At 40.0% G+C, this 22403-nt stretch overlaps 1 protein-coding gene across 2 annotated transcripts in view; it reads right to left on the bottom strand.

Moving 5' to 3' along the window:
• The window catches only part of itpkb (inositol-trisphosphate 3-kinase B), a 41411-nt gene that overhangs the window by 16041 nt on the left and 2967 nt on the right, over window positions 1-22403 (bottom strand). The window contains exons 2-6 of one of the 2 annotated variants that reach the window (XM_085431548.1): window positions 21523-21615; window positions 9492-9664; window positions 8990-9140; window positions 8350-8634; window positions 6386-7309 (exon numbers count right to left, since the gene is read on the bottom strand). In XM_085431548.1, the coding sequence (XP_085287674.1) occupies window positions 6386-7309; window positions 8350-8634; window positions 8990-9140; window positions 9492-9532 (1401 nt within the window). In that variant the 5' untranslated portion in view covers window positions 9533-9664; window positions 21523-21615. Of the gene's footprint in view, window positions 1-6385; window positions 7310-8349; window positions 8635-8989; window positions 9141-9491; window positions 9665-13573; window positions 14004-21522; window positions 21616-22403 lie in introns of those variants that run through there. The other variant, XM_085431547.1, reaches the window with a different exon arrangement.

Raw genomic sequence — 22403 nt, 5'->3', positions numbered from 1 at the left:
TAAGGCAACCAGATATCACTCATTTGCATGCAGGGAGTACAGAAAGAAGGGTGGAGAGTGATTTTTAAAAAAGCCTTGGGGGCAAAGGGTGACTCTGGGTTATAAATGTGTAATGTGAAGAAGCAGGGGAAACACTGATGCATGCTGATGTTTTCAACGGAGAGGCACTGAGGAAATAACAAGCCTGATATCGCTCACCACAAGGTCCCCTGCAGATACAAACACTCTAGCTGTCTGAGTCTGCAAACTTTAGAGGCACACACAGAGACTCACAAACACCACAATCACACTCACAAAATTAAACTGCTCAGAGTGTGATGCAGGCAAAACAACATGCTTGGAGAGAGCATGATAAATATCTTAGCAACCGAGGCTGGCCAGTGGAACAACAGCTTTGCAAAACTGACAGTGAGACAAAGGCGAGAAAAAGGGACACCTAAAAGAAAAAAGAAAGGCTTGATACTGTTCAGCTGGGTTGTAACTGAATGCTGCAGTCATAAGGAGACTTATTTCCAAATTGAGGTCAGTATGGAACATTAAAAAGCATATCTGACTCTAGATCTAGGCTTCACTGTGAAACACCTCAAAATGTTTTCTTTTCTTTTTTTTGGGGGGGGGGGGGGGGGGGGTTCTCAGTTTGCTTATGAAAACATGGTTTGTATGCAAGTATCAAATCTACAAGTACTCCTTCATGAGGTGTGCTCTACATCCCTTTTCTAATCATGTGTCAGAACCAGCAGGGGTTCCCCAGTGTGCTGGTATCCAAAGCTGACAATAACGCTCTGAGCCCAAATGTCAGCATCGGTAAGAGGAGTCTGACCTCTCCTCCACTGCCTAGAGCAAATCAAGTCTGCACATGCATGCTCCTTCACTCTCACAAAAAGCTCCAAATAAAGAATTGACCGGTGTTTCCCCTCTCAGACTTAACCAGGCAGGCATTCTGCAGCACACACCAAACTTACAGTCTCTGCCAAACACACACACTGTACAGCTGTGAGAGGGAAACTCGGTTTGACGTCACAGGGTTGCTAGGAAACTTACCGCCGTGGTAGTGAAGATTTTCCACTGCAGTACAAACACTGTGTGTGTGTGTGTGTGTGTGTGTGTGTGTGTGTGTGTGTGTGTGTGTGTGTGTGTGTGTGTGTGTGTGTGTGTGTGTGTGTGTGTGTCAATCAAATTGAGTTACAGTTGTGGACACAGAAATGAATTTTCTTTCAGTGCATTCCAACACATAAAAACAAAAGTTTAGGGTTTTTGTTTTTTGGTATTGGGAGTGAGTTTCGATTCAAGGTTGGATTAACCAGGCATGGGAAAAATTTATGTTTGGGTCAGAGTGTGACAGCACTTTAAAGCATCAAGTAAAAGTTAGTTTAAGGTAGGCTTGTGAAGAAGAAAAAAAGAGTGCACAGTGTTGCATGAAAAGTATGTACAGCTAGTATCAGCCAGAAGAATTTGCAGTGTGTAGTGTGTACAGAGGGTGTGTCGATTAAAGCATCAGTGCATGTACATGTGTGTGTGTAGCTGTATCTGTGTGTGTGTGTTTAACAGTTTACAGATACAGCAGCATGGGCGTAGTCTTCATTCAAAAAGACATGTTTGTTTGCATATTGATCTGTTTAATTGCTACACCTTTTCAGCAAATGAGGACTGTGGTAAAAAATATGATGCAGTCAGAGCTTTACAGAGAGTAAATACGCACCATGAGTGACAACACACTGTCTGCATCATTTAAAGTGTGACTTTCATAAGTCCTGCCCCACTTCCGTTCCGCTGTAGCTTCTGCTCCACTTAACTTTAGTGTCTTACATCAGGCTTTACAGAAGCTGAGGCTGGAGTGTTCTCTACAGCTTTAACAAAACTCAAGCTCCTATTTTATTAAAAAATGGGGAGAAAAAAAATGAAAACATTTGTGTGTGTCAAAGGTAATTTTGCAAATTTAAATAGAGCTGTGAAAAACAAAAGACGCCCAAACTTTAAAACTTCACAGTAACAGTAAACACGGCAACATGCTGCATAGTTTATCTGCCATCTTACTCTCAGAATAACCGGCAATTTAAAGCTGTGGACTGGTAAAAGTTTTTAGGCCTGCCACTAACAATGAAGCTGCTTTCCATGTAAGAAAAGAAAAACAAAAGAGTGAAATTACACTCCAAACAGCCAAACAGTATTTTTTAAATTTTTGTTGTGATATCAAAGATGGCCGAAAATCTTAACTTTTAGGCGCAGGAACATTCAAAATGTTTAATGATTAATAAACAATGGAAATATTTAACTTTTACCCTGACCAAAATAGCAGGGTTTTACTTTTCTGTAGCTGTTGTAATATCAAGTTCATATTTTCATTAAATCGATCATTAGGATCATTTGAACCGGCGTCTAAATCGATGCCATGATTCTTACTGATGCACACAATTTCAGTTTAACACTATTTAACCAAACTAGTTAGTTTTCACTTACATGCAAGTCTATCAAGATCTGTTTAGGTTTAAACTACTCTCATGTGGATTTTTAAAGAGAAGCAAACGACTGACTGTCACCCGAAGTAAGTCACTGGTGGCTTAATTTTTTATTCCACAGAGCTCAACTGAAATCTTACAGAAAGAAAAAAGGTGCTGATGCCAATCTATGGCAGGTGTCCTTTTGTGAGAAGTTAAGTAAAGCTATGGCAACGCTGGCAGCGCCTGCAGTGTGTGTCTTCTAACCTTGGAAAGATGCCCACCAGTGAAAAGATCAGCCAAACAGTGTCTATATATGGCTCTGTTCAGATTCCAACCCCTACCAGTTAAGCGTGAACTGACTTCATATAATCCAAAAGCTAACAGCAGAAGCACGTATTAATGAAAACAAAGGTGAATTCAGTGGTGAAGAATACAAATGCAGCTACATTTGAATACAGAGCATAAACTTTATCTGGGGTTAATCTATTCAAGGGGAGCACATTTGTGTCACACACAAACTTTCATTTTTAAAAAGCACGCATGAAATTTTATCATTTAAAAAAATCTCTTTTTGTAGATCTAGCAGTGCTGGTGCTACATTTAACTCTGAATCTATGAATTTCCTATTAGGGTTTCAAATCCTTTATTAATAATATCCCCAAACAATATCCGTGCAGTGTCGTTTCCTTTGGAAAATGCCACACAATGTGTATCCCTGCGCCAAGCTGCCATTAGAAGAAGGCTAAAAACGATTTTCCCTGTAAAGCCAGCTGAAAACAACATGGCTAATATGCAGTACACTTTGTACAACTTTTCCTGTCGTGCCCTTTTTTTCTGCTCTGTCTCTCTGCCAGTTTTACTGTCGAGCTCACTTTGTTTTTCGTTCTTTCTTATTCTCACAGTATCACTCCTCTTCTCTCTCTCCCTCTCCTCTCTCCTACATACCTCCCACACAAGCGAGCATGCTTTATGTGTTTCTGCACGTTTGCCTCTTGCACAGACTCACCAGGTTTCCTTAAAACTGTACGGATCAGGAACTGTGACAAAAACATGAATAACCCACACGTTTGACATATCTGCGCCATGAAGAGCTTCTGTCGCTTTCTCTGCCTGGATAAAACCAAAAACAATGACCGGAAATATGCAAAGAGCAATACAAACAATATTCAAATCCACAAGCCAAGATCACTTAAACAAATCGTTTGTAATGCGAGTCGGCTGGTGAGAGCTAGGATATTGGTTTCGGGTGGGGTCATTCGTTAAATATGCAAGAAAAAAAGAATGCATTTGCAAGTGAAAAATCTTTGGTCAATCTACCATCTCATTGATTTCATGCGGTAATATGGCTATACACTGAATATTTCAGTAGTTTTTCTGTTGCTGTTTTTAATATAAGCACTTCTTTCTGAAAGCCAGAAACCAATTTTTTAGCACTTATTAAGTGCTAAACAAGAGCCAGCTCTGGGACTGGCACACTGTGTAAGAAACATTAAAAGCAGTTATACAATCCTTCGTTAAGTCGTGTTTCAAAGCAGAAGTGAGATGGCCTTGTGAACCTTTGCTGGCTACAAATAAAAACACATCCGCCCACCCACCTACACACACACTACATACCCAATCAGGCCTCAGCCTCCTCTCTGAACTGCATCCAAGTGCAGGAAAAGCCTAAGTGTGTGTGACTAGCAACTTCTCCAGCTTTCCCTCATTTTGATCCCCCCCCCCCCACACACACACACACACACACAGACACAGGTTGGGGCACAGAGATAGCTTTGTTATCGTGAATAATGAGCCATACAATGAGAGGCTTCTGGTTTAAGGTCGCACTCACGGGCCCCTTTGCTTTCATATAGGCATATTTTAATTGCACTGCAACACCCGAGTTATAAAGTTGCCTTTGGGCGAAGCCAAATGCACAGTCAGCAATGATGATGTTTTCTTCTTTTGATGACTAACGCTGATCCAATGTGCCATTTTTTCTGTTACTGTATTGTGAATGTAGTGATTGCATCATTCGGTGGGAGCCGATTATGATCGGTGTACGCAGTGATTGTTTACTACAGGCTTGTAAAAAGATTTGGGGAAAAAGCACACTGATAAGCATCATTTTTCAGGACAGTTGCCATTAGAGAGTCTCGCAGAAACAAACTCCTTCCAGGAAAAGATAAGCTACAACATCACATCAGCAGGTTTAGTGTTTCGTAACCTGTTGGACTTCCATTAAAAAAGAAGGAAAAGGAAACTACATGGTGGAGGAGATGCTCACATGCTAATATTAAAAAAGTAGTATGCTTACAGTGTTTCCATTCATACAAAGGACTGTATTTATTTTACTAAAGTCTCAAATCTGAAAAAATTTCACAACAACCAGCTTGATGCTTGATCTGAAAAAACAAACAAACCCCAAAACAAAACAACAAAAACAACAAAAAAAGCAGACCAATAGATACACCCAGCATTACCACAGTGCTACTCCTGGCATGGCTTAAAAATATTTTGAGATTATCTTTGTTGATACAGTCTCATTATTTTATTAGTGACAGTCATTTATCAAAAATGTTACAAAACTTTAGCTTTTCCATTATTTTCAAAATTTTTTAATGAAATGTTCATATTATTCACACAACTTAAAATTCAGTGCTTAACGTGATTTAAAAAAATCTCTGCTCCCCTGCAAGAAGCCAAAAAGGGACAAAATAGTTATTTCTTTTATTTATAGTTATTTACCTAATTAGTTTGAACTTGTCAGCAAACTACGAGTCTTTGTTCTCATTCTGCAATCCTTAATGACTGTGCCAGTTTCTTTCATAGTTTCTCGTCTATTACAGTGTGTGTGTTTCGTGTGTGTGTGAGGGGGCAAGCAGAAACAGGGTGAAGAGAAGAAAGCAACAATGGAGCTAATCAGAAATTGTAGACTCTGACCACAATAATTGTTGCTGAACAAGTTTTAATTAGCCTAAAGCCAAAGCGGCGCCAACCCCAAACATCTGTAAGTCTGATGGGAGTGAAGCTGACCACACATGACGCTTAACAGCAGCTTAATTTCAAAAGCTCAAAAGTTCAAAGACAATCTGTTAAAAGAAAGGTGTGCAGAGTTAGCGCCATTGCAAACCATTTACTCTCAACAAAAGTAAGAAACCGAGGGCGGGGGGATACTACATTTTTCCTACATTTTCTCAACAAAGTTTGGCATGCTACAACTACACCACCAGTTTGTCAGTCAACAGTTCATAATCCTACATCCTACAGTATCCTTTCCTCCTCATCAGTAAGTTTTGCATTTTTTGTCATCGTCACTTACTGATACAGCTATATATAGTTGTTGAGAAAAGTGCAAACTTTCCAGCTTAGCTCATCCAACGGGAATGGTTGTGAGACCCTGACATGAAAGAATGCTGTGGTTATGAGCTAGTTAAGATCATACTCCACTGTGAGGTCAACAACACAACTTCCATAAAACTTACAACACCATCTTACAACATGCCAGGCAAGTCTTTTGGTTTCCTTTTGTGCATACAGCTTCTGTATGCAGCGCTACATGAATGGACAATCTCTGTGGTCAGACCTTCAGTTCACAGATCACACTTCAATTGTAGCGCTCAAGATGTTTGTTCCATTATGATGCATTAGCTAGGAAACTCAAGCTCTTTGAAGCATGCTTCAAATGACCAAAACCAGCGAGCCTCTGAATGGTTGGAAAGTCATTAAAATGATGGCGCCACTTGTATTAATTGTGATATGGCTGTAAGTATGTTGGTTCTTTGAGAGGAAGAACATTATTATCTGTTCCCTAGCTTTCAAGAAGAACCCATCCCTGACATTTCCTGTGTGCATTTCATGCGACAATCTTATTAGAAGTTTCCAATTAAATCAGGTCCACTGAATAGCCAGCAGGCTGTAGATACAGTGACAAACAAGCTCAAATCTCAGATTTTGAATCCACTTACTGCTTTCTGCTGAGAACTGAGGAATGCAGGGTTGAGAAGCTGTTCTCCTTTCTCCGTATCACTGGAAATATCCTCCTCCGACTCCTCCCACGAAGAGGAGAAACCGGCTGAGGAGGCAGAGGACGATGACAGCTTCCTGAGAGAACGAGTGGAGTTTGGCACGGGGCTAGAACTGGGGCTAGGCGAGCAGCTTCGCCCCTGGTCTGAGCAGGAGCCTTCAGAAGTTTGAGGCTGGTTTTCCAAACCGTGGTCAGTTACTATGACGGCAGGGATGGAAGAGTGGTTTGAGGTGTGCTCGGTCATGTCGAGCAAACAAGGGGTGCTCTCGCTGCTTTGTGCCTGGGACATTTCAGGATTAACCTCCAACGTGTGTCCTTCTGGCTGGAGCAGCATTTTAGTACACAACAGGTCCTCTTTCTGATCCATCAGATCTCTTTCATCTCCGAACAGTTGCTTGCTCTCTGTTTCCATGTCCCTCAGTACTTCTCCCTCTTTTTTCTCTGTGTCTGTCATTCGATCTTTATCAAATGTCTCAAGAAAACCTTTATCAAACAGTCCATCTAAACAGGGAGTTTGCTTTAATGTTTCTGAAAGGCAGTCATTTTGTTTAATCAGTGTCTTGTTGTCTGTATTTGATTTAGTGCTGCTGCTGTCCCTCTCACCATCACTCTTTCCTTCTTCGCTTCTTTCTCCTTCCTTTGTTTCTTCATCCCTTTCTCTCCCATTTTGGACAACAGAGGGGGCTTTAATTTCTTGTGGGTGAGTCATTAGGTGATCCAGAGCTGTGTTTCCTTTGCCAGGATCAGAAGGAGTTTGTTGAGTCACTCGTCTGGGAGACCGAGGGCTGCGCTGGAGCTCACTATTAAGTACCTGGGCACGGATCCCGGAAATGTGGGCCTCAAAAATGCCAACTTTTCCCCTCACCTGGACAGAGAGAACATTGAAACTACGGTTTGATTGTCTTGGTCTTACTGCAGAGAATTATGCTTTGATGCATATTTGTGTTTTCAATATTTGGTTTAAATAGTTTAGGATTTCACAGGTGTAGCAGAGCTTTGGAAAATGTCAGAAAAATAAACAGAGAAGAAGTAATTGAAAAAATATCATAACAAAAAACACCAATATTAAGAAAACACAGCAGGAATGGCCCACGGCGCTCAAATTTTCCATCGCCTGGCATTAAACAGAGTACTTGAAAAATGGGCCACTGGCACGCTACAACTTCAGTGTGTGACTGTCTGCAGTTTCACAGTCAGTTCTAAAGTATGTTGGCATTCCCCTCAGTAAGAATAAGGAGAAAGAGGGTGAGGGAGCATAAATGTCAGGATGAATATAAACCAACAAAAGTACTTTTGTTAAATTTGTATTGAAATCAAACTGAAAGAAATCTAATTCTGGTCCCTCTTTTGTTTAATCAGTGCACAGCAACCTCTAAAGAAGCCAAGTTGCGTAAACTCACAAGCTTCAACATATTATAGAGTGCCTATTTTCTTTAATAGTTTATGCATGATGAAAACCATTAAAAGTCTTAAATGGAAGTGGATTATATTACATAAAAGCTGTATTTGTTTTAGTAAATCCCACTAAGTTTTGCAACTTCTGTTTTCAGGAAGATCTGATGAAAAATCCTGTAACTGTTTTATTGAATGACATGCAGACAACTTTTCTATATACATAAAAACACAAGGAAGAAACAGCTGAAAATGCATGTGGCCTACCTTTTACTTTTCACCCTCATCACCTACAGCTGTGTAAGAGTAGCTATGGTGGCATTGACGTGACTGCCCCAGCAAATCAAATTAAACCAGGAAATCCTTCTATTTTTTATTTAATTGCTTTGTTGCATAACTGCATTTTTTGGATGCAGACAGAAATGGTGGTAGATGTAGCAAGTATTCCTAAAAAGCTGATAAAACATGCTGAGAATGAGGATGGACATAATTGAAAAGCACAGGTCTGATCACCTCAACGTTCTGCAGCTCTCTGTGAATCTGCAGCAGCTGCGCTTGGCGTCTCCTCTCTTCTCGCTTCTCTCCTCCTCCCGTCTCTCGTCCCCTCTCCTCGTGGCCGTCTTCGTCCCCTCTATCTTCACCGCCAGGCGAGCTCAGGCGTCGGACTCGCTGGCCCACATTGACTCCTAGGAGCTCCGGGCTTCGCGGCGAGGGGGAGCGAGCGCGAGGTGTGGGGCTAGGCGAGCGCAAGGGTGAAGAAGGGAAGATAAAGGTTTGACCCAAGCCACGAGGGCTTGTCTAAAAGGAAAAAATACAAAATAAAACAACATGGGATTTACTAACAGGAAATGTAAAACAATATGAGCTGTACAATATATAAAATATAAATAATCTAAGCAGTTTCTATTTCGCATTCCCATACTGAACTACAACAAGTGGAAATTGTAGCATCAAGGTAAAACCTAGTGTAGTTTCAGTGAGCTAATTAAATTAATCTCAGTTGCATACCACTATTATCTATCTTACTGGCATAAGCTTTCAAGGTGTTTTACTGTTGCTCTAGTGCTTTTGTCTAGACAATAATCTACTAGAAAAAGCTGGAAAATACATGAACAGTCTCTTCAGATTTTGGTGGATGTGATGAACAGGCTACCTGTGGACTCGTTGGGCTGTAGAGACCTCCTCCCAGTAACTGGCAGTAGGTGCTCCGATCTGGAACTGGCAGCACAGGTCGGGCAGCTGGTGTGATTCGGGCTCGAGAGCTGGCACTAGAGGAGCCTGGCTGGGTGTGAAACTGATTACCACTGTGGAGATGTGATGTGGAGAGACGATAAGAGAGAGTTTATTTTTAGGTTAATGTGCTTCAATAGGTTGTAATTATATTAGTGACTAAATAGGACACATCAGTGAAACCTAGACTTGAAATAAAGAGGACATTCACTGACAGCATGCCCATTAAGTATGTGTCCCTTAAAGTTATTAATTGCTCTCTAATGGAGTACAAACAAAAAAAGAAATCCTGTTGGTCTGGTTTAACGGCTACATCAGCAGCTAAATATGTTTAAAGTATACAATTCCCATGCGAAAACGTTCTGGGAAATCTGTGTATTCTCTCAACTGTTAAAAGCAAATGAGACTTTTGAGAAATCCCATACCTGTTCATGACTCCGTTTAGGTTCAGGGCAGAGGCTGCCATCCCCGCGGCCAAGCCAGGGGCTTTGAGTGCTGGGTACACATCTGACAAGCTCCCCTGTAGCTACAGGGAGGTCTGGAGATCAGCTTTCAGTGGTTCCTCTGCATATAATCACAGAAAAATCTGTACCCAGCGCTAAAAAAAAGTCAAGAGAAGTTTGTTTTAGTATGTCAAAGCCCTGTTATGACTAAATATCAAAATAACAAACAGTCTTTAACATAATCCTTTGTACATAAAAGTCCCTTTCAAACACTGGGCCTCCGATTTTCCATTAGTAACTGTGTGATGGACAAAAAGCATAAAACAGAGAGAAAGTGAAGCAGATAAATGAAGGATAAATGCTGCAAGATAAAACATTTCAGTCACTGGATAAAATTTGCAGTTTTGGCTGTCAATGTTACAAAAATGCAGAGATTTTTATGGTGCTCATTTCAAAATTTGAAAAGCCAATTTATTCCAGAGTTCACAGCTCATCCATCAGGGCACTGATCTTTTTTACACCAGGTTTTCGTGCTACCGTATACAACTTTGTTATAAAAGGATCGGTGCCACAACTGCCAAAATTCCTCCCAATCAATCTCTCACTATTGTTTTGCTCTTCTCGGTGCTGCAGCACTTACACTTATTTGAGAAATGAGCTGCAGTCTAAACATGACATGACATTCCTTCAGGGGAGAGGCCTGCAGAAAAATTGCTGAACTGAGGAGACATATAAACCAGCCAATGTGGGAGAGTGAGAAATTATAGTTAAAATGATGGTGTCAGTGTTACAATCCAAAACACTTGTGCATAGTCCCCTTATTACCTGACAGTAATTAATTAAAGGCGTTCCAGAGTTCAGTTCCTCTTCTTTTTAAAATGATTTATAAAGAATCATATTATTTTAAACTAACTGTTAGAAACATGTTATTGTAAATAAATCAATATTCTACTGCTGATTCTTCTCAGCCTATTTAAATCCCATTATCATGATGTGACACACAGAAATGTGCTGTCACCGATTAGTACTTCTCTTTTTGCAGTGGTATTGGTTTTTGGTCCTGCACTCTGATTGGCCAAATTCAAAAAATAATAAAAACATTACAATATTGCAGAAACTGTGTATCTTCTGGTTTATTTTGATTTATTTTTTGCATAAAAAATAAATGTTAGATTCGTATACAAATTCTTTATTTTATTTCTAATGTAAAAATCATCTTACAAAGCCAACTAAGTATACTGACTTAGCATATATTAACTCACAGTTAACCTTGAACTCAAGAACAGAATAGGCTTTCTATTATATAATCTATTGTTTCAGTCACATACACCTCAATGCATGCAGTTAAGCTGCATAACAGCTTGTAGTTCCATGTCCCGCAGTGGAAAAAAAGCCATGCAAATACTGTGCAACAGAAGTGTTTGATTTGGAGTGGTCAACTGCGCAGCGCTTTCAAACACGTCTAATTTCTCAGTGGCTCCTACTTTGTTTCAATTTTATTCAACATCATACTTTAAATTTCAAATGCTCAGCTTCAAGCGAGACTGATAAATGAGTGTAGATATTAAGTGTTTTTCCTTCTGCAGCTGAGCAAGATATTTTAGCAACAGTGAAATGGAATGTGGTCAGCCCAGGTAACATAGCTTAAAAGAGACAGAAACACACTGTATATTTTTCACACCAAACAACTAGTTTGCAGGTAAGAACACCCAGCTGAAGCCTGTATCTCTAACAATCTAGAGCTTTTCAGATCTTTTCAGTCAAGTTGGCTTCTCCCAAGCATAACAGGATTCTTGTTCTCGCCACCTTGCCAAAAACTGCCTTGGCATGAGTTTTGATTCCTGGTAAGTTAGACAGCAGTTTATGAACCAGGGGGTAAAGATGGGATTTCCTCGTTGGGTTGTGACGCAGTTAGATAGAGGCAGAAAACAATCTGAATGTCTCGCCTCTCGAGTACTTCACAAAAACCACCACTCCTACTTTTTCACACTGTTTAATCACTTGTCTGTGCTTTAGTCTTAGTGGAAGCAACACAAAGGCCCACAGGGGATGAGGGAAGTCTGAGAGGGAGACACGGAGACAGTGCAGGATTGATAAAAGAAGGAAGAGAAAGGGGGGAAAGAGAGGTCCTCACAGGCTATTTTGGTTGTCTTTTCTGAACCTCTCATGCAGAAGTAGGGGATTTACTTTCCATGAAACAGCTCGGAGTGAGTAATGAAAAGGCACTGGGCACCAGAAACTATTTTCACACTTGCAGATGTGTAGCTGAAACCCAAAAATCTATCTCCATCTCAGGACAACTCAAAATGTTTTGAATATTTAGCTTCGTGGGGTTTGTTGCCCCACTCGGACCATTTAAATTTAGACTGTTACTAAAAGAGAAATTAAAAAGTCTTAAACAACTGACTGACCGCTTCATAAAGTGGATCAAGGTGCTTCAAATGAGATGAGTCAGATCATATATAAAGCAAAATGCATCCATTGTGCCACAATGGCCTAAAAAAAGGGGCAGGGCATTTCCTGAAAGACAACATTCAACAGAAGAGAAATGAATTTGACAGCTACACTACAACATACTTTATTTCTTTAAACAAACCCTGTTGTCAATACACTCGCATTACCACACTTAAACCACTTCAGAGTGTTGTCAGTGCTTTAGCACAGCCTAATATCTCACACACACACACTGAGTGGGACTGCGCGAGCATTCAAACTGTCCGCTTGCCTACACAAGTGGGCAATAAACCTACATGCAATACACTAATAAAAAGGCAGCTGAAGGGAAAAAAAGTGTGGAACATGATGATGATGACGATGAACACTCCTTGGAATTTACAAGCAGATATTATCAGGATGGGTTTAACAAAGGTAAAAAGATGATATATTACAGTGACATCTGTTTCTTTGTGAGCTTTGCAGTGTTTACCCTTTTAAAACCTCTCTTTGGGTATTAGGATATTCTGGGCAATGTTACACTTCTACAGTTTATAGTAACTTTGAATGTTTATGTGACTGGTTTAAAAGGATTAAGCAGTACATAAGCAGCTTCTCTTTACAATACATCAACAGATAGATGGGTTTTCTAAATAAAACTGCACATATAACGATAGATGAGAGTGTCCATATCACACACTCCTAGCAGATGGAACACGCAGAGCTCAGTATCTCATTTTCAAAGGGCTTGAGTCAGAAAAATTATAAATAAACTGAGCTCCAGTGATCAGCAATTGTTCTAAAAATGAGGTATTTCTTAAAATTTAACTTTTGCTACCAGCTTCTCCAGTATGCTGATTTGCTATTTTACTGTTACACATTAAAGATAAGGGAATATGTGGGATTTTGGACTCTTGGGTGGGACAAAACAATCATTTATTTACACCAAGCAAATATTCAAGGGAAGGCAGACAGATTAATCAGTAATGAAATAAACTGTATAATCTAATGCTATTATTTATCTCGTAATATCTACTATTATACAAGCTATTGGGTTATATAGCCGCTCAAATTATGGATCTGCGTACAAATTGATAAAATTATTTATATAAGGGAATTTATTTATTTTTTAATCTGTCTGCTCTAGATTTATTTTAGAAGCAAAAGTTAATGACATTTAAAGGGTGGCCTATGTAAGGCACAGAAATGTGTATATAAAGACTTTAGAATTTTGTCTATTTAAAAAATGACTTTAACCACTTTTAAAGTCAGTGGCTGTATTTCAGTTTTCCATGAATGGTTACCTCTTGCAGTCATTGAAGGCTAGTCCAAAGCGATTAGATAAGGTATTTGCAATGATTCAGCTTTGATAATTGGGTCCATTTCTGGATTCAGCTCCCACAAAATGTTCTAAAACTCCAGGTTTGAAAACTCAACTTTAGCCTGCACGACGCTGCATAAAACACAAAATAAGGGCAAAGAAAGAAGAAAGCTTCCCCACGTTGGCTTGGCCTCTCAGCCCACCAAAGAGGATGCTACCTCTCCGTACCGAGGTGCTGGTATTAAACTGTAATAAAGCTACATCCAGTCACGGTGCTGCTGTGATGGAGGTCATGCCGGTGTTATCTTACCTCAGCCCCGTCCTCTCCAAAGCTGCTGCGGGACGCTTTAATCAGTCTGTGATATTACGGTCATCTCCAGCAGCAATATCTCGATGATGAGTCTTCGCTGTCTCTGAGTGTGACAATCGCAACAGCAAACGCACAAAGGCAGCACCAGTCTCTACTCCTGTCTCGTGCGGTTTGACTTTTTTTCCATGAACCAACTTCGACGCAAACGCCTTTTCACCAAAAAAACAAATTAAAAAAACCCTCTTCAACAGAAGAAAAAAACTTTAAATGTCCTTTTCTTCTGTGAGCATCTGGTTGTTGGTGAAGAAGACTTTAAAGCATTTCAGAGTCGGTCCAGTTGAATTCCCGTCACGGCTTTGCTCTCAGGATAAGCACTTTCTGGTGAGGTTTCTGTTGTCATGTGTTGCTCGCTGCCCGTAGTAAAGCGCTGTTTGTCTGAGTGCTTGAAGCCGGAAGCAACCACGGAGTATCGCTCTCTCTCCCCCCTCTCTCTCTCCCCCTCTCTCTCTCTCTCGGTTCACTGCAGGGCTAAAAACTGAAAAGCCGAACGCGAGCCGTGTTCTCTCGCTTTGTGGACGCACGTGCACTCCTGCGGGGAAACCCTCGTATAAATACTCACAAGCGCGCGTGCTGAAAGTTAATTAAAAGTAGCAGTAGCGGTGGATTTGAGTTAAAAGTGAGATACTGCTGACACCGCGGCTGTCGTCGTTATCTTGTAGGTTCTTCCATCTAATTCAAATTAGCTTTATTTGGCTTGACAGTGATTAAGGATATGCATGACTGCGCAAGCAAAGCAGGTAGCCTGCAGTATTTAGGAATCCAGTGTTTTGTGGTTATTACAGCAGGAAATATTGTTAGTGAAATGTGTAGGCTAGCTAAAATTAGCTGCAGTTCACAGACAGAATTACCCTGATCAGAGTGTAGTATTATTATAATATGGCCTTTAGTGTTACTACCCGTTTTTTACGAAACTATGGTAATGATACTTTATTAGAGCTGGGCACTTTATTAGGTTGTAAACCCTTAGAATTGCCTTCAGAACTGCCTTATTTCTTCATAGCAAAGATGCAACAGTGTTCTGAAAACATTCTTCAGAGATTTTGATCCATATTGACATGGTAGCATGACACAGTGCCTGCTCCCATTCCACCACATCCCAAAGGTCCTCTACTGGACTGAGGTGGAAGCACTGTGAAAGTACAATATGAGCTTAGTGACAGTAGGCATCAGAAACTGGTTACACTGTGGTCATAAAGCAACAATACTCAGGCACACTAATACACCACCAGCAGCACACTGAAGCGGTGATACAACTCAGGATGGATCCACGCTTTAATGTTGTTTATGCCAAATTCTGACCCAACTATCTGATTGTTGCTGCGGATTTCAAGACTCATCGAACAGGAGAGGCACCCGGTGTGGTCTTCTGCTGCTGTTGTCCATCTGTTTCAAGGTTCAAAATGTTGTGTGTTCAGAAGATGCTCTTCTGCATACTTTGATTGTAACCACTGGTTATTTGAAGCAGCCTGACCTTTCCCTCCTCACCTCTCTGGTATCAATGAGGAATTTTCATCATGAAATACTCAGACTAACTCATCCGACACAATCAAAGCCATTTAAATCATCTGTTATCCCCACTGTGATGCTCAGTTTGAACTTCAGCAGCTCGTCTGCCCCATGTCAACGTGCCTAGATGCATTGAGTCGCTGCTGTGGGATTGGCTGACTAAATATTTGCACTACCAAACAGTTTAACAGGTGTACCTAATAAATAGTCAGTGAATGTATATGTATGTGATCAGGGAGGGCATTGCTAATCTTGTCTGTTAGATGCGCACTTGTATAGCAGTGGAATATAAATTAAATCAGACTTGTTTCAAAATAACTCCCAGGTAATCAAGAGTAATTATTTGTGCCTCCCCCCACAGGCTGTACACAATACAAATGAAACTGCCAAAGTACATAATTGCATTACAAGCACGATCAAATCCGGCACACAGAATGGGTGTAAATGAAAACTGTGTAGGGCGTGCTAACCTTTTTGCAGCCTCTTTGAAATGTATTAATACAAATTTAAAAACAAAAGGCCCTGCACATCCACATGTGTGTTCTCAGTAATAATTGAATCATTAGTTACCTGGAACTGCCTGGAGCTTAAAAAGCCTAGTTATGTGATGATATATAGCTATAGTTATGTAAATTGTCCCACCCAAACAGGTGAAAAATAGCCAGCAGGAGAGGCAGGAACCTGTCAAATGAGCACAAGCGGGAATACACCATGAGAAGAGGTGTAATCACACAACGTAAGTGAGAAACACCTATGCAGCTCAAGCTGACCCTTCATCAGTCTGTCTCATATAATGAACATTGTACTCGTTGTGCTCACGTGCGACATTATTAGAAATGTAGCAACAGTTAAAAAGGGGATGATGAAGTTGTTTGGATGTACGGGATTGTTTCTGTGCCTGTTGTGAATCTGTTTACTCTCTGTTTGGATGCCAGGATAAAGAGTCGTGCTGGAAATTGTTGATTTGAATGTGGTCTGTGATGCAAGAGCAGTAAAATGAATTCTCCAACCACAGAGGACAATACAGCAGCGCCGTGAGTGACCGAGGTAGCACGAGAGTTTAGTTCACCAAGACATTGAAAAATCAGTTAATTAAGAAATATCTCATTATGTTTGATACCGAAGTTAATGTTGCCATGCTGTAGAAGGAATGTGTAGCTCAGAGGATCAGCAGTATCTGTACTTTAAACAACAAGTCGCATGTGGATGGGCCTTCAGCAGTAGATGTTGCTTTTCCCAGATTGTTTTGTTGTCATTGTTTTTAATCAAGGGTTGAGATCCTGATAACAAGCAGCTTGGCAGTTTCATCGGGAGTCCTGCTCTGATTGTGAATTTCATCAATACTGACACACCTCTACAAAACTATGTACTGCATATAGCCATCAGTATAAAGGCTCAGTAGCTGTAGTATTTCAATAGCTCATTAGTTTGTTGCCAGTTTTTCCAGTTACAGTTTAACCTTGTCTTAGTTGGAATATGCAGGGCGAGGTGGAAAATGCTGTGCTGTGTTTTTATCTTCTTTGCTATAATTTGGCCTTGAGCTTGAACCAAGTGAAAACAAAGCTCTATATTAGCTTCCTAAGATGTTTATCAACACATAGATTTCAATCAGTACAATCAGATGTCAGGTACCAGAATTTTAAACATTTTTTCTTATCACAGGGGCGTAGTATGAAAACATTAATGTTGGTTAGGGTGTCATATGGAGATAATTGGTCACAGTATCAAACTGTGGTTAGACAGGTTTCTTATCCTAATCCTAGTCTTGTCCTGGTATGAAATGCTTGAAATATTTCACATTTTTTCCAGGAAGGCTTAAGTGGGACTTTGTGTAGAGTGCAGAAGAATGAAAAACCCAAACAAGTCCAACGTGTTTCCATTTGAGGAAACAATGTGTCATCTTAGATAAATGCATTTAGTTAAGGACAGTAGTCATCTTTGCAAAACATGGCTATGTTTTTCAAGCTTTCACACTTGGCTAGCAATATTAAAAGAGCTTCTCTCATCCCACATGAAGTCAGAGGTGACACTGGTGATAAAAGAGTAGGTGCTGCCCTCTTGTGGTGTGTAAGTAATCTGCAAAATGGGAGCAGACTTAGGCTGTAAAGAGTACATACACTGCTCAAAAAGTAAAAAATACAAAATGAAAGGAACACTTTTTAATCAGAGTATAGCATCAGGTCAGTTAAACCTCTGAGATATTGATTTGATCAGTTAAGTAAGAAAGGGATTTTTAATCAGTTTCTGATGCTTTGGTATAAATTATATTTACAACAGGTGCACTAGAGTGGCAAAAATGAGACATTTTTCCCTGACTGTTTTTTTAATCACTAGTTTTGCATTTGGCTAGGGTCAGTGTCACTACTGGTAGCATAAGGTGATACCTGAACCCTACAGAGCTTCCACAGGTAGTCTAACCCCTCCAGGATGCCACATCAATACGTACCACTGCCAGAAGGTTTGCTGTGTCCCCCAGGATATTCTTAAGAGCGTGGAGGAGGTTCTAGGAGACAGGCAGTTACTCTAGGAGAGCTGGACAGGGCCATAGAACACCCTTAACCCATCAGCAGGACTGATATCTGCTCCTTTTGTGCAAGGATGAGTCGAAGAGTCCAGGTATTGTGTTTTGCGTGTTCTCTCGTGGATAAAATATGGGTTTGTGAGATTTACAAATCAATGCATTCTGTATTTATTTACATTTTACACAGTGCCACAGCTTTTTAATGATTGGGGTTGTAACAACTTTAAAATTGGGATAATGCAGGTGATATGACATGGAACATAGACCCACGAGAAACATGGCACTGCACAAGAGTATGACAATTGCTTTGTATAATCGTTCACTCTTGTAAATTTCTGTCTTTGAAAAAGTTTAGGACATTTCAAAAGTCAAGTAAAGCTGTCAGCAAAATGTGAAACAACGATTATGACTTTATGTTCAAAATGTCTATATTTTGTTGAAGAGATAACAGCTGTAGCATAACTAGGACTAGGCTGTACTTTTGTGTAATACCACTTTGTACCACAAGATGATGCAGTGAGACAGTGTAAGGTTTATTAAATGTAAATTGTGTAAAATCTTGCCTTGCAGTAAACTGAATTTTTTCATTTTTATTTTTTAACCTCTCACTGCTGTAGGACAAAATACTTCACCGCTGTCCATCTGTAGTGAGTGTAGGCTGTCCGCATTCTGTTAACCTCAGCGGGTGTCCATATCATTATGTTTGGGAGGCTTTAAACTTTGTGAATTGAGTCCAGCACGAGTTGATGAGTCAGTGAAGCTCATTTCTCTCTAGTGATAGCGATACTGAGGTGAGTAATTAAGGATATCCTGAACTTTTCTGTCATTAAGCGCTGTTGCTAGCTGCTGTTAGCCGGCGTTAGCTAAACTTTCCTAACATTGTTGGACTTGGTGTATTACCTCTCACACGATGTGAGGGAAAGTTTGAGTTTTAGGACACTCAAGCCTAACATTAGCTGACAAGATGTTAGCTTATAGCCAAGTATTGTTGTTTAGGTCGCATGTCTGATCTGCTGACAGTAAGTAAATATGACAATAGCGGGAATAGTTTTCATGTTTTAGAGCCTTGACTTCACTTCAGGAAATTAGGCTTGAGGCGAGGAGGAAGAACGCATGAGTTTGTTGGGAGACGTAAATACAAGATGTATATTTGTTTGTTTGTATATTTATGAGTACAAACAAACAAATTTATGAGTACAATATTCTAGGTGATCGTGGCTCAAGAGTTGGCAGTTCGTCTTGTAATCAGAAGGTTGCTGGTTCGAGCCCCGGCTCCGACAGTCGGTCGTTGTGTCCTTGGGCAAGACACTTCACCCGTTGCCTACTGGTGGTAGTCAGAGGGCCCGGTGGCGCCAGTGTCTGGCAGCCTCGCCTCTGTCAGTGCGCCCCAGGGCAGCTGTGGCTCCAATGTAGCTTGCCATCACATGTGTGTGAATGGGTGGACTAAGTGAAGCGCTATACAAATACAGGCCATTTTCTATTAAATAAACTCAAAAAATGACTGTGTCATTAAGAACACTAAATTATTTACAACAGTGACTTGAGAAAAGGCAAAACCACAAGGAAATTAAAAGTGGGGTTAAAAATAAATACCAAAATAGCAGCAGGCATTTTTAAAAAATTCAGCACGTCCATTCATAACAAGCTGGTTAGCCCTCACGTGAAAAAGCTAAACATCACTTTAACGATCATTTGTAGATAATTTAAGTAGCTGATATTCTTCTGGGTAGCTTTATATATAATACTAAAGCATAATTTACTGGTAGATTCATATTTTATATTACCATTTACTTATGCAAAAGGATTAGTTGCTACAGCTTTAAGATAAATAAAGCAGAGTACAAAGTGCAAAAATATATAATTCGCTGCTGTGCTGTGGCACACCTGTGCCCAGATGTGAGGTATGTTTCCTCTATGTGATTAAACAAGTGCAAACACAGAGCTGAAACTATAGACTGTAGCTTGGTGACACTTGAAGAACAAGTTTCTAAATAAACAAGTGTTTTATTGCTGCTGATAAGCTAATGATGGGCGACTCTGCAGAGAAAGCTCTCTCTGTATGTTTCAGGCATTCCCATACTACTTCCCATCAATGTACATATATATTTTAACATAACTTTCTGTTTATGGCTTCCCGCTCTTTATTGATCTGTAGATGAAGTTGTTTGTCTTTTCGAAGTTTTTTTTCTCTCTCTCTTCCTTCCTCGACTGACACCTGATCCTGGAGTTTAGAGTTACCACACACAAACACAATAAGAGGCAGGGTGAGGGAGTGAGAGAGTTAAAGGCTGACTTTACATAACAGCAAATAGGGGTGAATGGATAAAGAAGTATTTGTTCAGTGTTAAGGTATTTGCTGAAGATAGAGCAAGAGAAGTAGACTTATTCAGGGAAGTCTGCAGTCCACTCAATCCTCGCCTATCAGCTGTTTGTCAGGTAAAATCCATCTCAGTGTTTTTGCCTAATGTGGGTGTACTGTCCTGTCTTAGCATGTGTTTAGCATAGAAGCTGTACATCTCTTCAGCTTGTAGACTGCAGGCAACAGAGGTGCATAGACAGCATACCACTTAGCTTAGAGAAGTTTCACTGACTGTGAAAACGAGAAATGGTTTGCAGTGAATCAGGGGTATTGTAGGGGGGTGTTTTAGTGTATTTCTGTTAAATGTGATTGTGTTTCCCCTTCTATGCTTGGCAATCTTCAGGACTGATACAGGTATTATATTCCCCTTGTGCATGTTTTATTTGCCATTTGTGTTGCCATGGATGAAACCTTTTAAAATTCGAAAAATCACCCCTGAGAAGTTTTCATAGACATTACAGAACAAAAGACACATTTGACAGCTTTTATAATATTTACATATCATAGTATCATAAACTAAGTGTTGTTCCTACTCTTCAACTGATGATTGAGAAGGATTTTTGAAATGATTAAAATATATGGCATCACATTCAGCAACGGTAGCATGCAATAGTCTTGAGCCACCCCTCATTTCTTTATATTTTGCTTCCAAGGAGCCGGTAATAGTTCTCCAGGCTTTCTGATGGTCTTTCAAAGGTTTTCATTGGTTGCTTTACTACTAATTTTTTAATTTTCTGTCTGGTCCTTGTACCTTACCATTATCAGAGGCTTGAGTTTTTTCTTTTGTTTGTTAAGCCACTTAACTCTGGCCTGTGAATCAAGCATAACATTCAATTCAAGTGTAAAAAAACATCTAACTTAGGGGATCAAACAGTTTTGCAGCATTACTCAAATCTTGGTATATCTACGCATGGTGTGCAGCGTGCCCTTAAAAAATCGGAGGAAATTGGCAGGCCTAAAAACTATCTGAAAGTCCTTTCCTTGGGAAATAGGAAAGAAATACAGCAAAGCCCTGACACAGAACCTGAGTGATGTAGCTGGCCCCTTAAATGATCCATCGACTGTTCACTGAAACCTGAAATGGTCCCAGTGGAAGGGTGGCTTTCAAGAACCCGTTTCTACGGAAGGCAACGGAGAGAAAAAGCTGGTATGGCAAATTAAACAAGAACTGGTGTGAAAGTTCTGATAGAGTGATGAATCTAAATTTCACATTTTTAGTTCAAACTGTTTTTCATATGTAGAGGAGGTTAGGAGAGAGGTATAGCAATGAGTGTCCCTAGCCAACTGTAGAATCCGGTGGAGTCTATATTGTAGTTTGGACTGCATTTTAGTCAGTGGTGTTGGGGATCTTGTCAAAACTGATGGAATTATAAACACAGAGAAGTACTTTTAGATTTTGGTGTGCCATACAAAACCATCTGTACAACGTCTGATTGTCCACAGCTTCATTTTCCAGCAGGACAGCTGAATCTCAAACACACTGCTAATGCAGTAAAAACATACCTGGATAGAAAAACACACATTGCAGCACTATCAGTTATGGATTGGCCTCCCCAGCACCCGGACATCAGCGTTATTGAAGCAGTCTGAAATCATCTGCATGGTGAACAGAACAAACAGCAGTCAACATCCAAAGAAGAGCTTTGAATTTCCTGTTGAAAACTATTCCAGAAAACTACTAAAAGAGATGAGAAAAAAGCTTGTCTAAGACCTACTGTTATGAAGAATAAAGCTGGTCATACAAAATATGGACTTTGGACATTTCAGGATTGTATAAGCTGTTTTTGATTTGTATACTGCATTTCCATTTATTTTTGCACTTTTCCATAAATTGTAGCAAAATTTCAAGTAAAGTATAAAGAAATGAGATGTGGCATCTCAAATGAGATGAAAACATCTCAGGATGTTTTAACTAGTGTAAACTGATATTAGATCATAAAGATCTTGTATTTAAAAAAATCTTGGACTGAATTTCATGGGGGGTGGATTAAAAGAAAAAGCAAGCTTTTTTTGTCTTTACAGTTGTTGCTGATGATAATTACATGAACATCATTAGTCTGAAAGGATGCACCAATCATTAAATAATACTTAGCAAGCTTTTTTCCCCTAATAAAGATAGGGGGCTGATTAGTTTCTAAAGGTTACAGAGATAAATGTTTCTCAGTTTAGGATTTGAGGATGACAGGCTCATAGCTGGCTCGTCCTCATATGAGGGTACAGACCTGCAGGGCAAAAGTTGATCTAGTGGGCAATGTTTTACTATCCAGATGGCTGTGTCAGAGTAATTCTCCTTAGAAGGGCTCGCCACTAATCCTCCAGAGAATCTGCACTGGCTTGATCTCGTGTTTGTATGTGAAACCAAACAGCTAGCCTACTGTAGCTCC

Source organism: Copadichromis virginalis, linkage group LG15, assembly GCF_057382275.1.
Source record: "Copadichromis virginalis isolate Kocher_CV1m ecotype Utaka linkage group LG15, C_Virginalis_male_GT1.1, whole genome shotgun sequence".
Lineage (NCBI taxonomy): Eukaryota > Metazoa > Chordata > Actinopteri > Cichliformes > Cichlidae > Copadichromis > Copadichromis virginalis.
The sequence above is the reverse complement of the archived record's forward strand: the minus strand, read 5'-3'. Positions and strand labels throughout refer to the sequence as shown.